General features: G+C 42.3%; 1 protein-coding gene across 1 annotated transcript in view; it reads right to left on the reverse strand.

The window, feature by feature from the left end:
* The window catches only part of LOC121462062 (protein mono-ADP-ribosyltransferase PARP14-like), a 38,553-nt gene that overhangs the window by 8,893 nt on the left and 9,754 nt on the right, over positions 1 to 19,906 (reverse strand). The window contains exons 6-12 of the mRNA XM_041673482.1: positions 17,272 to 19,520; positions 13,492 to 13,731; positions 12,723 to 12,944; positions 7,885 to 7,939; positions 7,180 to 7,329; positions 6,858 to 6,920; positions 6,361 to 6,528 (exon numbers count right to left, since the gene is read on the reverse strand). Coding sequence (XP_041529416.1) covers positions 6,361 to 6,528; positions 6,858 to 6,920; positions 7,180 to 7,329; positions 7,885 to 7,939; positions 12,723 to 12,944; positions 13,492 to 13,731; positions 17,272 to 19,520 — 3,147 coding nt within the window. The remainder of the gene's footprint in view (positions 1 to 6,360; positions 6,529 to 6,857; positions 6,921 to 7,179; positions 7,330 to 7,884; positions 7,940 to 12,722; positions 12,945 to 13,491; positions 13,732 to 17,271; positions 19,521 to 19,906) is intronic.

The following is a 19,906-nucleotide window of genomic DNA, read 5'->3' on the forward strand; positions in this document are numbered from 1 at the left end:
TTTTAGATAAATACCATATACCAAAGTTAAACCAGGACCAGGTGAACAATCTAAATAGACCTGTTAGTCGCGAAGAATTAGAAGAGGTTATTAAAAACCTCCCTACCAAAAAAAGCCCAGGATCAGATGGTTTCAATGCGGAATTCTACCAGAACTTCCAAGAAGACCTAATACCTATACTCCTTAATGTATTTCACAATATAGAAACAGAAGAGGCATTGCCAAATCCCTTTTATGAAGCTACAGTCACTCTGATACCAAAACCGCACAAAGACCCAACCAAGAAAGAAAATTATAGACCAATCTCACTCATGAACATCGATGCAAAAATCTTCAACAAAATCCTGGCAAACCGAATCCAAGAACACATTAGGAAAATTATCCATTATGATCAAGTATGCTTCATCCCAGGGATGCAGGGCTGGTTCAACATACGAAAATCTATCAATGTAATCCAGCATATAAATAAACTGAAAGAAAAAAACCATATGATCATTTCATTAGATGCTGAAAAAGCATTTGACAAAATTCAATACCCCTTTATGATAAAAGTATTGGAGAGATTAGGGATACAAGGGTCATACCTAAATATAATAAAAGCTATATACAGCAAGCCGACAGCTAACATTAAATTAAATGGAGAGAAACTTAAAGACACCCCACTAAACTCAGGAACACGACAAGGATGTCCACTCTCGCCATACCTCTTCAATATAGTACTTGAAGTTCTAGCAATAGCAATAAGACAACATAAGGGGATCAAGGTGATTCGAATTGGAAAGGAAGAAGTTAAACTTTCGTTATTTGCAGATGATATGATAGTGTACATAAGCGACCCCAAAAACTCCACCAAAGAACTTTTACAGCTGATAAACACCTTTAGTAATGTGGCAGGATACAAGATCAACTCCAAAAATCAGTTGCCTCTTATACACAAAGGATATGGAAGCAGAGAGGGAAATCAGAGAAGCTTCACCTTTCACGATCGCCACAAACAGCATAAAATATCTTGGGGTAACTCTAACCAAGGAAGTGAAAGATCTATTTGACAAGAACTTTAAGGCATTGAAGAAAAAAACTGAGGAGTATACCAGAAAATGGAAGGACCTCCCTTGCTCTTGGATTGGGAGGATCAACATAGTAAAAATGGCAATTCTACCAAAGGCAATTTATAGATTCAATGCAATCCCCATCAGGGTCCCATCAAAATTCTTCACAGATCTTGAGAGGACAATAATCAACTTTATATGGAAAAACAAAAAACCCAGGATAGCCAAAAAAATCCTATACAATAAAGGGTGGTCTGGAGGCATTACCATCCCTGACTTCAAACTCTATTACAGAGCTACAGTGATGAAAACAGTGTGGTACTGGCATAAAAACAAAGAAGTTGCCCAATGGAATCATATAGAAGACCCGAATTTTAACCCACAAACCTATGAACACCTCATTTTCGATAAAGGAGCCAAAAGTATACAATGGAAGAAAGAAAGCATCTTTAACAAATGGTGCTGGCATAACTGGATGTCAACCTGTAGAAGAATAAAAATAGACCCATATCTATCACCATGCACAAAACTCAAGTCCAAATGGATTAAAGAACTCACTATCAGTCCGAACACATTGAACCTGATAGAAGAGAAAGTGGGAAGTACCCTACAGGAGATGGGCACAGGAGATTGCTTCCTATGTGTAACCCCAACAGCACAGACTTTAAGGGCAACATTGAATAAATGGGACCTACTAAAACTGAGAAGCTTCTGTAAAGCAAAGGACACTGTCACCAAGACAAAAAGGCAACCTACTGACTGGGAGAAGATCTTCACCAACCCCGCAATAGACAAAGGTCTGATCTCCAAAATATATAGAGAACTCAGGAAACTAGACTTTAAAATGCTAATTAACCCAATTAAAAAATGGGGCACTGAACTGAACAGAGAATTTTCAGCAGAGGAAGTTCAAATGGCCAAAAGACACTTAAGGTCATGCTCAACTTCCTTAGCAATCAGGGAAATGCAAATCAAAACAACTTTGAGATACCATCTTACACCTGTCAGAATGGCTAAAATAAAAAAACTCCAATGATAGCCTTTGCTGGAGAGGCTGTGGAGGAAGGGGAACCCTCATCCATTGCTGGTGGGAATGCAATCTTGTGCAACCACTTTGGAAATTGGTGTTTCAGTTTCTCAGGAAATTCGGGATCAACTTACCCCTGGACCCAGCAATACCACTCCTGGGAATATACCCAAGAGATGCCCTATCATATGACAAGAGCATTTGTTCAACTATGTTCATAGCAGTATTATTTGTAATAGCCAGAACCTGGAAACAACCTAGATGCCCTTCAATGGAAGAATGGATGAAGAAAGTGTGGAATATATACACATTAGAGTACTATGCTGCGGTAAAAAACAATGACTTCTCGAATTTTGCATGCAAATGGATGGAAATAGAAAACACTATCCTGAGTGAGGTAACCCAGACCCAAAAAGATGAATATGGGATGTACTCACTCATAATTGGTTTCTAGCCATAAACAAGGGTCACGGAGTCTACAATCAGTGATCCCAAAGAAGCTAAGTAAGAAGGTGAACCAAAAGAAAAGCATATAGTTGTCCTCTTGGCTATGGGAAGTAGACAAAATTGCTGGGGAGAAAATTGAGATCTTGGGGGTGGGGTGGGATGGGGGTAAGGGGAGATGGGGAGAGAAAAGGGAGAAGGGGAGAATGGGGGGAACTTGGGGAAAAAGGAGGATTGGGATAAAGGAAGGTTGGATAGGGGAGCATGGAAGCACAATTCTTAGTTAAGGGAGCCACCTTAGGGTTGGCAAGAGACTTGAACCTAGAGTGGCTCCCAGATGCCCAAGGCGAGGTCCCCAGTTAGTTCCTTGGACAGCTGAGGATAGGAAACTGGAAATGACCCTATCCTTGAGCAATACTGACCACTATCTTGCATATCATCATAGAACCTTCATCTGGTGATGGATGGAGACAGAGACAGAGACCCACACTGGAGCACTGGACTGAGCTCCCAAGGTCCCAATGAGGAGCAGAAGGATGGAGATAATGAGCAAAGAAGTCGGGACCACGAGGGGAGCACCCACCCACTGAGACAGTGGAGCTGATCTATTGGGAGCTCACCAAGGCCAGCTGGACTGTGACTGAAAAAGCATGGGATAAAACTGGACTCTCGGAGCATGGCGAACAATGAGGGCTGATGAGAAACCAAGGACAATGGCACGGGGTTTTGAACCTATGTAATGTGCTGGCTTTGTGGGAGCCTAGCCAGTTTGGATGTTCACTTTCCTAGAAATGGACGGAGGGGGGAGGACCTAGGACTTACCACAGGGCAGGGAACCCTGACTGCTCTTTGGGCCGGAGAGGGAGGGGGAGAGGAGTGGGGGGAGGGGGAGATGGGTGGGAGGAGGGGGAGAAGGGTGGGAGGAGGGGGAGGGAAATGGGAGGCTGGGAGGAGGAGGAAATTTGGTTTTTTTTCTCCTTTTCTCAATAAAAAAAAAGTTAAAAAAAAACAACTCTAGTCCAAATGGATTAAAGACCTCAATATCAGTGCGAACACACTGAACCTGATAGAAGAGAAAGTGGGAAGTACCCTACAACAGATGGGCACAGGAGATTGCTTCCTATGTATAACACCAGCAACACAGACATTAAGGGCAACATTGAATAAATGGGACCTACTAAAACTGAGAAGCTTCTGTAAAGCAAAGGACACTGTTACTAAGACAAAAAGGCAACCTACTGACTGGGAGAAAATATTTACCAACCCCGCAAGAGACAAAGATCTGATCTCCAAATATATAGAGAACTCAAGAAACTAGACTTTAAAATGCTAATTAACCCAATAAAAAAATGGGGCACTGAACTGAACAGAGAATTTTCAACAGAAGAAGTTCAAATGGCTAAAAGACACTTAAGGTCATGCTCAACTTCCTTAGCAATCAGGGAAATGCAAATCAAAACAACTTTGAGATACCATCTTACACCTGTCAGAATGGCTAAAATCAAAAACAGCAGTGATAGCCTTTGCTGGAGAGGCTGTGGAGGAAGGGGTACCCTCATCCATTGCTGGTGGGAATGCAATCTTGTGCAACCACTTTGGAAATCAGTGTTTCGGTTTCTCAGGAAATTAAGGATCAACCTACCCCTGGACCCAGCAATACCTCTCTTGGGAATATACCCAAGAGATGCCCTATCATATGACAAAAGCATTTGTTCAACTATGTTCATAGCAGTATTATTTGTAATAGCCAGAACCTGGAAACAACCTAGATGTCCTTCCATGGAAGAATGGATGAAGAAAGTGTGGAATATATACACAGTAGTGTACTACGCTGCAGTAAAAAACAATGACTTCTCGAATTTTGCATGCAAATGGATGGAAATAGAAAACACTATCCTGAGTGAGGTAACCCAGACCCAAAAAGATGAACATGGGATGTACTCACTCATAATTGGTTTCTAGCCATAAATAAGGGTCACGGAGTCTACAATTTGTGAACCTAAACAAGCTAAATAAGAAGGTGAACCCAAGGAAAATCATATAGTTATCCTCTTGCCTATGGGAAGTAGACAAAATTGCTGGGGAGAAAAGTGGGATCATGGGGGTGGGGTGGGTTCGGGTAAGGGGAGATGGGGAGAGAAAAGGGAGAAGGGGAGGATGGGGGAACTTGGGGAAACAGGATGATTGGGATAAAGGAAGGCTGGATAGGGGAGCACGGAAGCACAATTCTTAGTTAAGGGAGCCACCTTAGGGCTGGCAAGAGACTTGAACCTAGAGTGGCTCCCAGGAGCCTAAGGCGATGTCCCCAGTTAGTTCCTTGGGCCGATGAGGATAGGGAACCTGAAACGACCCTATCCTATAGCAATACTGACAAATATCTTGCATATCACCATAGAACCTTCATCTGGTGACGGATGGAGATAGAGACAGAGACAGAGACCCACACTGGAGCACTGGACTGAGCTCCCAATGTTCCAATGAGGAGCAGAAGGCGGGAGAACATGAGCAAGGAAGTCAGGACCACGAGGGGTGCACCCACCCACTGAGACAGTGGGGCTGATCTATTGGGAGCTCACCAAGGCCAGCTGGACTGTGACTGAAAAAGCATGGGATGAAACCAGACTCTCTGAACATGGCGAACAGTGAGGGCTGATGAGAAGCCAAGGAAAATGGCACAGGGTTTTGATCCTACTTTATGTTCTGGCTTTGTGGGAGCCTAGCCAGTTTGGATGGTCACCTTCCTAGACATGGACGGGGGAGGGGAGGGCGTTGGACTTTCCACAGGGCAGGGAACCCTGACTGCTCTTTGGACTGGAGAGGGACCGGGAGAGGAGTGGGGGAGGGGGAGAAGGGTGGGAGGAGGGCGAGGGAAATGGGAGGCTGGGAGAAGCGGGAAACTTTTTTTTTCCTTTTCTCAATAAAAAAAAAATAAGTTAGATCAATATGTAAGAGCTAGCCAATAAGAGACTGGAAGTAATGGGCCAGGCAGTGTAAAAGAATACAGTTTCCGTGTAATTATTTCGGGGTAAAGCTAGCCCGGTGGCGGAACGCAGCCCGCTGCTCATCACTCCAACCTTGAAAAAACAACATGGTCCTTAGAGAGACAATCTGAGCCTCTGATAGATTTTATGCATGTGTTGAGATTCTCCTAGCTATCTCTGGGGACCTGATTCAAACTAAGGTAATTCTAAGGCACCCAAAATTGTAAGATACTTGTTATAGTCTATAATTCTAAGCATATTAGTTATCCTGAGCCTCCAGGATGTCTTTCTTCCCCATACTCTGTACCATTTTTGCTGCCCAGAAGAATTCAAAGCAACCGCTGAGTAGATCCACTCCTGCTTTAACATGTTCCAGATCGTGTTTCTCAAGCCCTCAAACCCACTGCAAGGTAAGACTGTGGAATAGCCCAAAGTGAATGGTAGCTGCCAAAATCACATGACAGGCAGTGTAAAAGTTTCCTGGGAAAGCTGGTTTGATCAACTGAGAGCCCATCTGGATTATCCCTGTTAATGGCGCCTACCACTGGGGCAGGAAATTATAGCAGATGCCTTTGACTAACCTTGAAGACAACAATTGTGGGGACACAGTTCACTCCTCCTGCCTCTGTCCTTCCCATCATTGGGGCCACACGTGCACATAAATGCACCCTGCTCATTTTCTTCCTCCTTAAAGATCCCACAGGCTTTTTTCATTCCCTAGTGGATGGGGTGCCTTGGAGTGAGGAAACTGTCTACTCCTAGGAAAGGTGTCCCTGTCATCACCCAGACCCAGTGAGGACCAAATCCATGGGGAAGTAAACACTTTGTAATGGAGCCTTGGCAGCCTGTGGCTACATACCTGTGCCAATGGCTGGTAGGCAAATGGATGTGTATTTCCTTTGTTCACATTCTTCTAAAACACAGGAAACTGATCTCTTCACATCATTCCCACCAACAATGTGAATAATACTCTTGCATCTCAGTGATCCACCTTCAGTAACTATGTACTCATTGTTGTTGTGCTGAGCTGTGAAACATGAGCAGATTCAGAGTCAGATGCTGACTTGTGCTTGGAGAAATCAAGATGTCTGATTTCATGAGGAAACATTTTATGAATTAAAAGTTCATGAAATACTACATATGAAATATCTTTCTACTTTTAAATTTCGTTCATATGAAATTATTTCATAAAACATAATCTTAAAATGAATACATGGGTCTCAAAACAAAACCAAAAAAAATGATTAATACATTGTCTTCTCAGCCCAATACCCTTTTTTGGGTTTCCTCACTGCCTCCCATAGTCAATCTTTCACTTACAATCTGGCTTCAAGAAGAAGCAGCAGCATTCCTTACCCAAGACAGAATATTCCTTTTCAACACTTGGTCCTGCCCCTTCAAAAATTGCTTTGGAGACTCCTACATGAGAAAATCAAGATGGTGACCTGACCCGAAAGATGCCTTCATGTCTCAACATACCCCAACATAGAGCAGTAAGGACAGAGGAGACATTTTCAAAAATGTTGCTAGTTGTAAGAAAGCCCACTGAATTAACTTTAAAGATGATAGTTAACAAGAACAAGCCCAAGTCAGCAAACCATTTTGTCTATATAAACATTTCTTTATAGGATCTACCACACTGATTCTTGCGTGAGACAGAATCTATCTCACTAAGTACCTGATTTGAGAATAAACTTATTTGATGTTGAATTGACAATCACATCTGCCGCTTCTTTGGTGATGTCCCCCGTGGCCACTTGGAAGAGGATCGGGCCAATGTTCATTTCGTGTACTCCTAACGTAGGGCTGGAGAGACTCCCATAAAACCCTGCCAAGAGAAAATAAAAGACAGAATTAGGCACCAAGTCATCAGAAGCAAGAATAGCTGAGGTTGCAGGCTGCTCCATCACTGTATTGGCTGCCATTTACTGTGGCTCTGGCTCTGAGCTGGGACAGAAGTATAGTTTGAATTCGGGAGATTGGGGCCATCCTAGGCAACGTGGCAAAACCTTGCTTCATAACAAAGCTCCAGTGAACTCCAAACAAGATGAACTCAGAAACAGAAAGCCACATGTGACAGAGAAGTAAGTGTTGGCTTGCATAGTCTCTTAAAGCCATGTCACATGATCCATTGGAGTTGGTATTCTCATCAAGTAATTAAAAAATCCACTGTACAGATAATTTAATTAGACCCAACTTTTCCTTTTATGCTAAGTCATGCCAGTGTCTTTTATACTCATACGCATGGAATATCCTTTAATTTTCATTTAATAAGTTCCATAGTTTTACTTATCAGAGAAATGACCACTATCATCATTTCCCTGTCATTGAACAGTTACTTGGTAACAATAAATCACAGGTCAACTTAAACCCTTTACTGTACCTTGGGTGTCACTTGGATTTCCATGACTTCTTTTGTCAAATTCGTCTGAAAATGCCTGGAAACACAAACACAGTTTTAACCATTATACTCCCTATGCAATCAGTGAGTTTGCGTCCTGGGAGCTTCTGATTCTGTATGCACACGTGTAGTGATATGTATAGTAAAGCTGTTGTGCCTGGCTTTGAATGACATGTTTCAGCAAAGCCTCACTAGGTTTGTTTTGGTTGGTAGAGGCTGAGAATTTGTTTTGAGACTGTTTAAACCTTGAAGGAATGTTGTCTCATTGGAGACTCTGTACTTGGTGCAGAGTTATATAGTTACTTGAATGAAGTAACTAGAGTGAACTACTGTGATCTGGGTTTCAATCTCTTCTATAAGGCTGAACCCCTCTGCTTACTCAGAAATTGAAGACTTGGCATCTTGGCATCTTGGTGAGCTTCTCTTTCTACTGTGGCACCTATGTCAGGATTCAAACAATGTATATACACATGATTGGAAAACAGGAGCCCTCAAACAGTAGTATTTAATTTAGTTCATTATTTTAAAGTTATAAAAAATATACTATTGGCTGGGTGGTGTTGTTTTATGTCTTTATTATATTTAAGTGTATTAATGGTGTCAGTGGAGACTAATCTTTTTCATAGATCTACACAGTATTCTATGTATTAAAGAAAATAAGACCATTTGGGCACTGGTACATGCCTTTAATCTCAGCACTCAGGAGGCAGAGGAAACAGGATCCAGGAGTAAGGGTCAGCCTGGTCTACAGAGTTCCAGGACAGAACAGTCAGGGTTACACAGAGAAACCCTGTCTCAAAAAAACAGAGAGAGGGAGAGAGAAAGAGAGAGAACACGCAACTGTTTCGGGAGGTCCTTCTGCTCCTCCAGCCAATAGCCACTGAGATACCAGCCCATTGGGGCGAGGTCTCTCTCCCTTTAAAAAAGCGGCTACTTCCCAACTACTCTCTTTCTTCCATTTTTTACTTTTAAGAACTTTAACTTTTAGCTTGCATATATTTTTAACACACTGTAAATCATTTAAACATTTTCTTTGACTTTGAATCTTTCTTTTACTGTATATGTCTCTTTTTTGACCACATGAGTCTTTAATTTACCAAGCAATATTGGTAGGACTAAAGCTGTTGCTTTGGCAGCTGGTTCCAGCCCATTCCTTAGCTTTCCAGCCTTGTGGCGGAGGTACTGGCTGTAGCCATCTTTATTGCCAAAAGTCTATGGTGTTTCAAGGTCCCTGTCAGCAAGTAAGCTGCAGCATTATGTCCACAGACAACACACAAGTCCTCTATCTGTAGTCGGCCCTCCTGCCTCAAACTTGAAGAGAGTTGTTGGGTGTGGTAGTACACACCTTTAATCCCAACACTTGGGAGGCAGAGGGAGATTGACCTCTGTGACTTCTAGGTGTGGTAGCACACGCCTTTATTCCCAATACCTGGGAGGCAGAGACAAGCAGATCTCTGAGAATTCAAGGACAGCCTGGTCTACAGAGTTATTCCAGGACAAAGATATACAGAGATTATAAAATAAAAGAAAAAAATAAATGAAATAGAGGTTAAAATAAAGCGCACAAAGATGGAAAATACACAGAGAATTTTGATACTGTATGCTATTATGCTCTCTTTGAGTTGTTTGAATGCTGAGGAAAGAGCAACTGCTGCTAAAAGATATTTGTTTATAAATGCTGCTGAACTAATCCAACATAGATGTTTTGAAAATACCTTGACTTCAGAATTTGGATCTAAGGATACGATACTTTGGAAAAGAAATTCTTCTTTTGTTTTCACAGACGATGACACCCTGTGGATTGCTTCCATCCCAACATGGTATGATAGACTACGCCCACCTGAAGGGTTGCTGTGAACACCTTCAAAAAATCACTTCACTCAACTGCTGACTGAGATGAATCTAGCACACAGATTGTACCCTAAAAGACCTGATTAACAGCACCCCTATTCAGCAGGAAGCAGTTTGGAGAGAAAAAACTGTGCCCATGTTCCTAAATATTGCTTATAAATGTTCTTTTACATTTAAAGGGGGATATGATATAGGTATGAATAATTTGCATTTATATGGATTTTGCTTTAGTGATTTAAATTTAAGGTCAATTTTGTTATATGTATATGTATTTCTGATCTTGATTAAGATATTGTAATTGTGTAGTTCCTTTAAAAATGTAATGTATAATTAGGAAATATAGGTTGCTAAAAGATAATCATCAATAATAGTAAAGCTTGTAGTCATGTTAGTTAGATTTTCTAGAGATATAGATATATTTCAGTTAGATAGGCATTCTTCATATCTTTCAAAGACTGCAGAATATGAATAACTTAGGGTTTTTCATGACAATGAGACACGTCTGCTCCTGGTAGCACCAATCTACTTCAAGAGGAAGATGGGCATCAAAGAGGTTCCTTATGGAGTTTGATAGCCATTTGGGCAAGAAACTGCTCTTGCCTGGACTGTTGCATAAACTGGACACAAAGAACCCACAGAGAGAGGACTGCTGAACTTGCCTAAAGGTGAGATTGTCTTTCAGGGTTCCTGATTCATTAAAGAGTCTGCGAGACATTCTGCAGGACACAGCAGATAGTGACTGAACTGCCTTTGAAATTTCCTGCTTCATTGAAATGTCTGCTGGAAAATTTGGGCCTGTAGGCCGAAGATGGATACCCCAACAGTACAGAGGAACTTTGGGTGACTGTCCAGGCAGCGAGATGTCTCTGTGATTTCTAGAGTTTTGTAAGTTGCTTACTTCTCATTTACTTAGGTAATATTATATCCTTCTGGAGTCTTTGATGGAGTTGAAGAATAGATAGATAGTTATAGTTATAGTTATAATTTTCCTTAGTTATTATAAAGATAAAATAGATGTAAATATTGTAATTTTTACTTGGTAACTGTTTTGTTATACATAATTTTGCTATGTTAAAGTTAAAGCCTTTCCTTTTTGTTTAAACAGAAAAAGGAGAAATGATGGAGGAAGGTCATTGGTTAATTATAATAAAGAAACTGCTTGGCCCTCATAGGTTAAAACATAGGTGGAAGGAGTAAACAGAACAGAATGCTGGGAGGAAGAGGAAGTGAGCTCAGAGGCCATGCTCCCCTCTCCCGGGCAGATACCATGAAGCAAGCTGCCAGGTCAGACATGCTGAATCTTTCCCGGTAAGACTGATGCTACACAGATTATTAGAGATGGGTTGATCAGGATATGAGAATTAGCCTGTAAAGGCTAGAGTTAATGGGCCAAACAGTGTTTAAAAGAATACAGTTTGTGTGTTGTTATTTCAGGTTTAAAGCTAGCCAGGTGGCCAGGGGCTGAGGCGGCAGGAACACAGCCCTCAGCTCCTACAACAGAACGCAACACATCCCAAATAAAAATTGGGAGACTCAAGTCTATGATACAGGATTCATCCCTAGTCATGCAGACATTCATATCACCGCAGAATCTCAGCACCTCCACCTCCTGTTCATATTGTGTACAGAAATCTAAACTTCTAAAGTAGTTATGACTTCTAGAAAGGAGAGCATGTGCTACAGCAATGTCCCTATCACCTTACACCATAATGTCACAGCTAAGCTATTTAAAAGTATCAACAGCTGGGAAAATGCATACATACTTACAATCTCAGTGTTCTGGAGGCTGATGCAGGAGGAGAGTATGAACAGTCTGGACTACTTAGAAGGAACCTGTCTAACAAAAGCCTAAGCAAACAAACAAACCTTACCATATTTGTACAATCCAAGCTAAAAGATTTGGGAGCTTAGCCTGACCAACTAGAATGTAGGTTCCCTGTGGTTGCTTCCATGAATTTAAAGATAATGTCTAGATCTGGATAATAATGAAGCAGGACCTAAAAATTCCAACAGCCCCATCCACAGGTATCTGTGTGCTGTCACCTTACTGTGACATTGTGGAAACTGTTCTAACACTAAGGTCACATACTCTACTGGATTACAAAGACATGGAGAACAGAAATCAGGTCTTAGAATCAGACCACATTGCCGTAGCTGATGTGACACACTGTGACCGAGGATGAGTCTAGTATTTCTGGTCCAAGTGTCCTAAGTCACATGGGGACGTGTTCAAGCCAAATCCTTCACTCATGATTAATTACATTTCCAGAATGGTGGCTGGAATCACCTGCATCCCATCCCAGAATTTTAGATGATAATGTTATAACTGTGCCCTGATATTATGCATTAATATTTCTATGTTTATATGAGAAGCAACCACATAGGCTGAAAAAACAGTGGGTATTACACTGTGTGAGCCTTACTTATCTGATTCTGATTCAGACATAAGGATGGAGAGATGGAGAGACATTCATGAGACAGCTGTAACCTCACACATTAACTCTATCATTGACGACATAAAGGAATGACTGCATTTCAAGGTGTGTTTTAGTTGTAAGATTATGTTCAAAATGAATTGGTGAATTGTTTAGAGACAGAATCATGTGTCAACATTACATGTGAGAAGATCAAACTCCCAGCCACAGAGCAATAGCAGTTGAATAATAGATAGAACTTCATTGGCTTGGTTTATGGACTTTTGTATATGCTTTAAACTTTTGTGAATAAGAAGTTTTCTTTCTTTTTCTTTTCTTTTCTTTCTTTTTTTAAGCTTCCATTGTGGACTAAGCGTTTTTTTCTTCTGTATCTATTTTTTTCTTGAAATTTGCCATGGCATATATAACCAGTCAGCACACTCTCCTGCACTGAAAACACATGAAATAAACCTCCTATGAGACCAAGAAGACATAGAAGAACTCAGGTTCCGAACTGGAGTTGGAAAACAGATCAGAAGCAAACCGAGTCTGTACCTGAATGCTTTCGACGTCTTTCGGGTGGAGCAGAAAATGAACTTCTTGTAAAGTTTTTGGGTGGTTTGTGCTACTAAATTTAAGCACTTCTGAAATTATTAATTTAGCAAATTCACATTTAGGAAACCCCAGATTTCCTGTTCCTATTGCTGGAAATCCAATTGATTGCAGAGAGAGTGCCTCGGCAGTTCCTAGACAGTCTCTGATGATGTTTTTCATGATCTGAAAAACACAAAGCACTTCCTTAAATGTCTTCTTTAGAAATGGGGAACCCTAAAAAGTAAGCACTCAGCAGCTTGTCCTGGGAGCACTGTCCACTCTATTGTGCTTTCAACAAAAGTTAGCAGCAGTGTGAGGGGGAAACTGCGGAGAAGAAATGAGAAAGAGAACGTGGACACCCTTACAAGAGCACAGACTCACTCCACCATAAGCAAAGAGGGGAAGCCACAGCCGTCCCAGTCTATCACTGTCTCCCAGCTTCAAGCCCTCACCTTACCTTTCCTCAATAAATGTAGTATATTCCCCCAACCCTTCCCTGACCATCAGTAACTGCTGAGCACAATAACTAACTTACATGTCTAACTATGACCTATATGAACTATGACCTACAAGAAGTCATCTACAACTGAAAAGAAATGGTCATGCTATGGAACTTGCCAAACTCATGATTCTGTCCCAGAAAAGAAGCAGACAGAGATTAGCTGTGGTGTGCTGTAGAGGAGTCCGGAGAGCTACCCCATGTCCTGGAGAATGTAAAGCTGGGTCCTACCTTCAGTGACCATGCACTGTTGTTGACTTTCCACTGTGGAACGACCACATGAAATACGTGGTGGCAGTTCAGGTTACAGCCACTGGTTTGTAGGATTGTGCCTGCCTTGATAGAGACCCCTTGTCCTGCTTCATTCAGTTCCTTCTGGAGTTCTGGCCCGGCCTTTTCCAGTAAGGCCTGAGAAAAGGTTCCTTTGTTGAGTGAAAGATCCAAGGGAACAGAGTTGACAACGACATGGGTCTTAAAGACAAAACCAAACATGCTTTTCAAATTCTTAGTAAAGGCATTCATAAACCATGAGTACGTTTGAGCCACTGTGTTTGACAAAAGGAAGACAACAGTTGTTTGTACATTTTGTGATTAATGTTCAGAGAAACAAAACTCATAAAAGTCAGAGAGGAAACAATTCAAACATCCATTGTTTGGGTAAAACAAATGTATCTTCATCTAATAGGATATTATACAGCCACTAATGGGATTTAATACTGATATATGCAGTACAGGTGACTACTGAAAGAATTCCCATCCTTGAAAGAGACAGGTCATAAAAGACACAAATATATGATTTCATTTATATGAAATCTCAAGAACAGGTGAATCTATATCCAGGTGTGGTGGCACAAACCTTTAATCCCAGCAATCAGGAGACAGAGGCAGGTGAATCTCTGTGAGTTCAAAGCCAGCTTGGTCCACATTGCAAGTTCCAGAACACCAGAGCTGTGTGGTAAGACCCGGTTTCAAAATGAAAATTAAAAATCAAACAACAACAGAGAAGATTAGATGTTCTCTATAGCTAGGAAGGTGGGGTGAGCAGGTGCATAAATTAAGAGCAACTGCTAATGGGCACAAATTTCTTTCTGGTGGGATTAGAGTGCACTGCAGTTAGATTACAAGTATGGTTGATTGTGGTTTCAAACACACACACACACACACATACATACACACACACACACACACAAACTCATGTTTACACTGCAAGAATTATTCCTACATGAGCCCCAACACTGAGACCTTCCATGTTCATTTTTACTGAATATACAGAAAACCACTGATGCGCCCACTCAAAGTGTGAACTCTAAGTTATAGAACACTGTTTTAAGAAAAAAGCCATCAATATACAACTGTTAAAATGATGTTTAGCTTTTCTCAGCTTAGCCTGTGAGAACATGCTGCAGCAGCATGTCCAGGTTAAAATGTCCATTTTTGGGGCTGGGGCGATGGCCCAGGAGGTAAGTGCACTGGTTGCTCTTCCAGAAGACCCGGGTTCAATTCCCAGCACCCACATGGCAGCTAACAACTGTCAGTAACTCCAGTTCCAGGGGATATGATGCTCTCATATAGACCAACTTTCAGGCAAAACACCAATGTACATGAAATAAAGATATTTTTTTTAAGTTTCAGTTGTATCACTGCTGATCACAACATATCAAGAACTGTTCTTGATGAATATTTAGAGACACTTTCTCTTGAAAACAATTCAATCTTGAAACCAATTCAAAGCAAGACAGGGGTACAGCATCTAGTTCATGCCATCGATTATCATAGCCAGCACATCCATCCACCTGTTTGCCATTTAAAGGTTGTAGGGACAAGTGACACCCAATGGTGATAATTTAGGACTTTGATCTTGGTCTTTAAACAAAGCTTTCAAGGTTTGGGTAAAATTTCACTGTAGAGATTGTAAAGATGGCTCAGCAGTTAAGAGCATTTGCTCTTCTTCCAGAGGATGCAGGTTCAGTTCCCAGCATACATGCATGTGGCTCACAACCACCTGGAGTTCACCTCCAAAGAATCTGACACTGCCTTCTGGCCTCAGGACATCCACACACATGTGACATTCTGATGTAGGAGTGTCTTCTATCTATCTGTTGCTTTCATTGGTTAATTAATAAAGAAAACTGCTTGGCCTGATAGGTCAGAACATAGGTAGGTGGAGAAGACAGAACAGAATGCTAGGAGGAAGAAGGCGGTGAGTCAGTCACCATGCTTCCCCTACCCAAAACACACGGTGGTTAGAATCTTCCTGATAGGCCACCACTTTGTGGTGGTACACAGATTATTAGATATGGGTTAATCAAGATGTGAAAGTTAGCCAATAAGAGGCTAGAACTAATGGGCCAGGCAGTGTTTAAATGTATACAGTTTCCATGTAATTATTCTGGTGCTAAGCTAGCCGTGCAAGAGCTGGGCAGGATGAAAAGCAGGCCTGCTCACCTCCATCACTATAACATTCACTCACTCGGTCACAAACACATACACATAAATTTAAAAAAATGACAGAAATAGATTTTTAACAAATTTTCTCTGTATTATGATGTTTGTTTTCTTTGTGTTGTTGTAATAGCTTTCTTCTCTACTTTTTTTTATAAACAAGGTCTTATAGAGTACAGGCTTGCCTCAAATTCACTGTGTAGCCAAGGATAGTGTTGAATTTGAATTTCTGATCCTGCTCCCTCCATCTGCCTAATGTTTCTTATACAGACAAGTGCCTCCACACTATGTTTATGCAGTGCTAAGGGAATCCAGAACTTCATGCCTGCTAGGCAAATGCTCTTTCAACTGAGTCTCAACCAAGCATTTGTCTTAAAAGCAGAACAAAATGCTCAGACCTAAGTGACATAAAGGGCAGATTTCCAACTCTGAGCCTAATACCACCCCCTGCCCCCAAAGCAGACAGAAGAGTGAGGCAGACATTCCCAGGAGGACGCAGCTACAATCATGCAGAGCTACATGCAGCTACTGGTCAGGAAGAAGGTACTAGCCTGCCGTGCTTCAGATAGCTACAGTTCCAATGAATAGAGCCTGTGTTTAAAGGGTATTAAATACTTTTCAGGAAGAAGGGTGGGACAACAGGTCTCATTATGTAGCCCTGGATGGACTGTAATTCTATGTGAACCAGGCTTGACTTAAACTCACAGACATTTGCCTGCCTCTGTCTTACAAGTGCAAAAATTAAAACCATGTGCTACACACACACAGAGAGAGATATACACACACAATCTGGGGCTGAAGGATGAAACAGAGAGAGAGAGAGAGAGAGAGAGAGAGAGAGAGAGAGAGAGAAGGAGAGAGAGAGAGAGAGAGAGAGAAGAAAAAGAGGAGGAGGAGAAGGAAGAGGAGGAGGAGGAGGAGCAGTGGTTGGTCATACCTCTATCACCAGTGTGTGTGTGCGTGCGTGTGTGTGTGTGTGTGTGTGTGTGCGCGCGCGCGCGTGTGTAGGACTGAGATAGGAGGATTACTAGGACATTAGTTTCCTGCAACAAATCCACAAAACGACAATTGTCCTTACATGACTCCCAACATCTGGCCCTTCCTCCTGACCACTCCTTCCACAGGACCCACAGATGGGTTCTGGGAACTGAGCTCCCTCGTCCACTCCAGCACCCAAGGTCACCCTGACTCGTGTCATTGGTTAAATTCCTATCCTCTGCATTCCCCATGCTCTGCCACACCTGTAACTGACAGAAGCCAGCACTAGATGGAGCACACTCGACAGATGGGAAATGATGAAGATGAGGAGAGCCGTGCAGTGTCCCCTACTATGGACCACAGTTACTGGGATGTAGTGACCCATCCCAGAGCCCTTCAGATCCTTACAGACACACCATCTCTACTCCTAAGTGATTTGGGAAGAAGTCCAGTGTCCATGGAAAATGTTTGAAGGCCCGAGTAGGAGGATTTTCCTCAGTCTTTCTCTCCACCCTGTCTTCCTTTGGTCCTCAATAAACCTGGCAGATGCTAGTGACCTCACAGAACATTGTTGGTGACAGGGACACTCACCTTGGCATTCTGCACACCTTCTTCCACCAACCGGATTTTCAGGCCTTCTGGGGACACCAGCCCATAGTCTTGTGCCTGCAGTTTCTGTGGCGTTTTCCCAGGTGGCACTAATTCTAAAGCTTGTAAACCGGAAGGGGAAGCTGTGTGGGAGAGGGTGGCTTTATATGTAGTTTCTACAGCTTTAGCAAAGGCCGTGGCAACCTTTGCAGATATGTCCACCAGATAAATCTTTTTCAAGGTGCGCCTGTATGGCTGGCATTGGAAGTTGTCTTTGATGGCAGAAACAATGGTGGCCACACACAGGTTTAAGGGAAAGCCAAAGATTCCAGAGCTGATAGCTGGCATGGCTATGGATTGACACTTGACCTCCTCAGCTAAGGTGAGACTTCGTTCAACAGCTCTCTTCAACAGGCTCACGCACTCCTGGGCCTTATTTCCATCCCACCGAGGCCCTACTGCATGGACGACATGACGGCAAGGGAGCTTGCCTGGTTTTGAGATAACGGCATTGCCAGTTAGGACCATGCCACCCTTTCTCACTATTTTGTCACATTCTGCTTGAAGTTCAGGGCCAGCTGCATTTGAAAGAGCGAGGGCCAGACCTTTAAGGTGTTTTAGATGCTCGTTTGCTGCATTCACGACCACATCGGCAGGAAACCAAGCAAGGTCTCCCTGCTGTACAATCAGCATGACTCCAGGGGCTATGTCCTTCTGTAAAAGGCACTTCTGCCCTTTAAGGCTGCCTTTGTCCTTCTCTGCTCCCTCCTGGAGCTCAATGATGCATCCATACAGGCGTTTGATCTCACATTTGTAATAGGATGCTTTGTCCTGGAAGAAGTACCTAGCACCAGGCTTATCAATCTGGAACCTTTTAATGCAGACTGAATCCCGGATTTGCTTGACCATGTTCATGCACTCTAGAACTTTACTCTTGAAGCCAGTTAGTAAAATGCCTTTTGGTTCGTCTTCCAGCTTAAAACTTGCCTGCACATTGGCCTTTCTTATCTTTGGCCAGAACAGATTCTTATCTGCCCTTAAATACTCGATAATCAACAGTGGTTCTATTTCTACCAGTCTTTCAATTTTCATGGTGCTCTCCAAGAACTCAAAAAGTTGGCCATGGATTTCATTCACTTCTTTCACACAGCCTGCAATGATGACCTCCGCTGGGGTTCCTGAAGTTAATTCATTCTTTATCATAATGCTTGCTCTGGAGGAGTGTCTCTTTTGCAGAGGGTAAATTTTATTTCTCCACACATTGCCTCTAAAAACTTCCTTGTCCTCAACTTCAAAGAGCTTGTAACTTAAAGCGTTGAGCAATTTCTTCTCTGCTTCTGCCAGGGCTCTGAAAGAACAGGCCATCAAAAGAAGAGCTGTACCATTCAGTTCATACGTGGCAAGAATTTTCTGTGCCTCAAAAAGAGTCTTGGAGAATTCCTGACTGTCTACTTGCTGCAGAAACATGAAGACTTCAGAAGGAATCGGGACGTCTTTCTGAGCCATAGAATACACCTTTTCCTTGATGTCACACTTTACTTTATACACATCTGCACGGAATCCCTTAAAGCACAGGTGCTGAGTGGCAGCATCGTAATGAATCTCCACCTCTGGGTTCTCTTTCCGCAGATCATCCAGGAAACCACTCTGATGCAAAAGAAAATGTTTCCCCGGAGAAATGGCCACGTTCTCCTTCAGACTCTGCTCCTCCTTTCGGACCTTCTCCGTGGTGCTGTCTATTAACTCCTTGATTTTCTGGCCGATGTCTTGGACATCTTCTGATTTCCCGGCTAAGGTGAGACTCTCCTTATCAAACTCAATGAGAACCCTGTCATCTCCTACCTCATGCTGTATGATGTCCCACACTGGCGGATACACTTCAAACACCTTAACTTCGTACTTAGCCTTGATGTCAGACAGCACCTTGGAGGCGTCTCTCTGCCAGGTCTTGATGCTTGGTCTGTGACTGACTAAGGAGGCAGCAGGTCTGACGGTCACTGTGCCGTTGATGTCAGACCATGTTAGCTCGCAGTGACAGCTTCTCATTTGGTCATTTATCTCCTCAATCAGATGATTATTTTGTTGAAAAAACTTCCACAAAGGAAGGTCCAGTGACTCTTGGAAAGATGCTGGAAGCTTGACCAGTGGCTTCTCCTTGCCATACAAGGCTGTGCCCAGAGAAGGATAATAGGGGAAGACAGATAGTGGCCTCCTGTTGAAACTGTGCTTCTTGGCCAGAATGGTGCCTAACACTTTAAAAACAAAATAAGGAAACAAACAAATAAATAAATAAATTACAGTAATCTCAATATCATGCATTTCCAAAGACACAAAACAAAAAAAAAATTTTTAGAGGGCAAAAGTCTCTGCTGTTTGTAGAACTCAAAGGTGGCATTCTCCCGTGTGCTCAGCTGTAGACTGATGCTAACCACAACAAGACAGACTCCATTTAGGGCTATGATGACTTTATACCCAAATTTCTCTACACTGAAATCATGCTAGAATCTATCGTTTTTCTGATGTCACTGATGTATGTGGCATGATAAGAAACAGCCACAAATTTGGACACAAGCATGGGGTTGGCGTTTGTACCAACACAAGGAATAGTTTAAGGGCTGTAGCGATGTCACATTAGTTA

Source organism: Microtus oregoni, unplaced genomic scaffold, assembly GCF_018167655.1.
Source record: "Microtus oregoni isolate MIOR12 unplaced genomic scaffold, Mior012 000023F_ref0000262, whole genome shotgun sequence".
In the NCBI taxonomy this organism is placed as follows: domain Eukaryota; kingdom Metazoa; phylum Chordata; class Mammalia; order Rodentia; family Cricetidae; genus Microtus; species Microtus oregoni.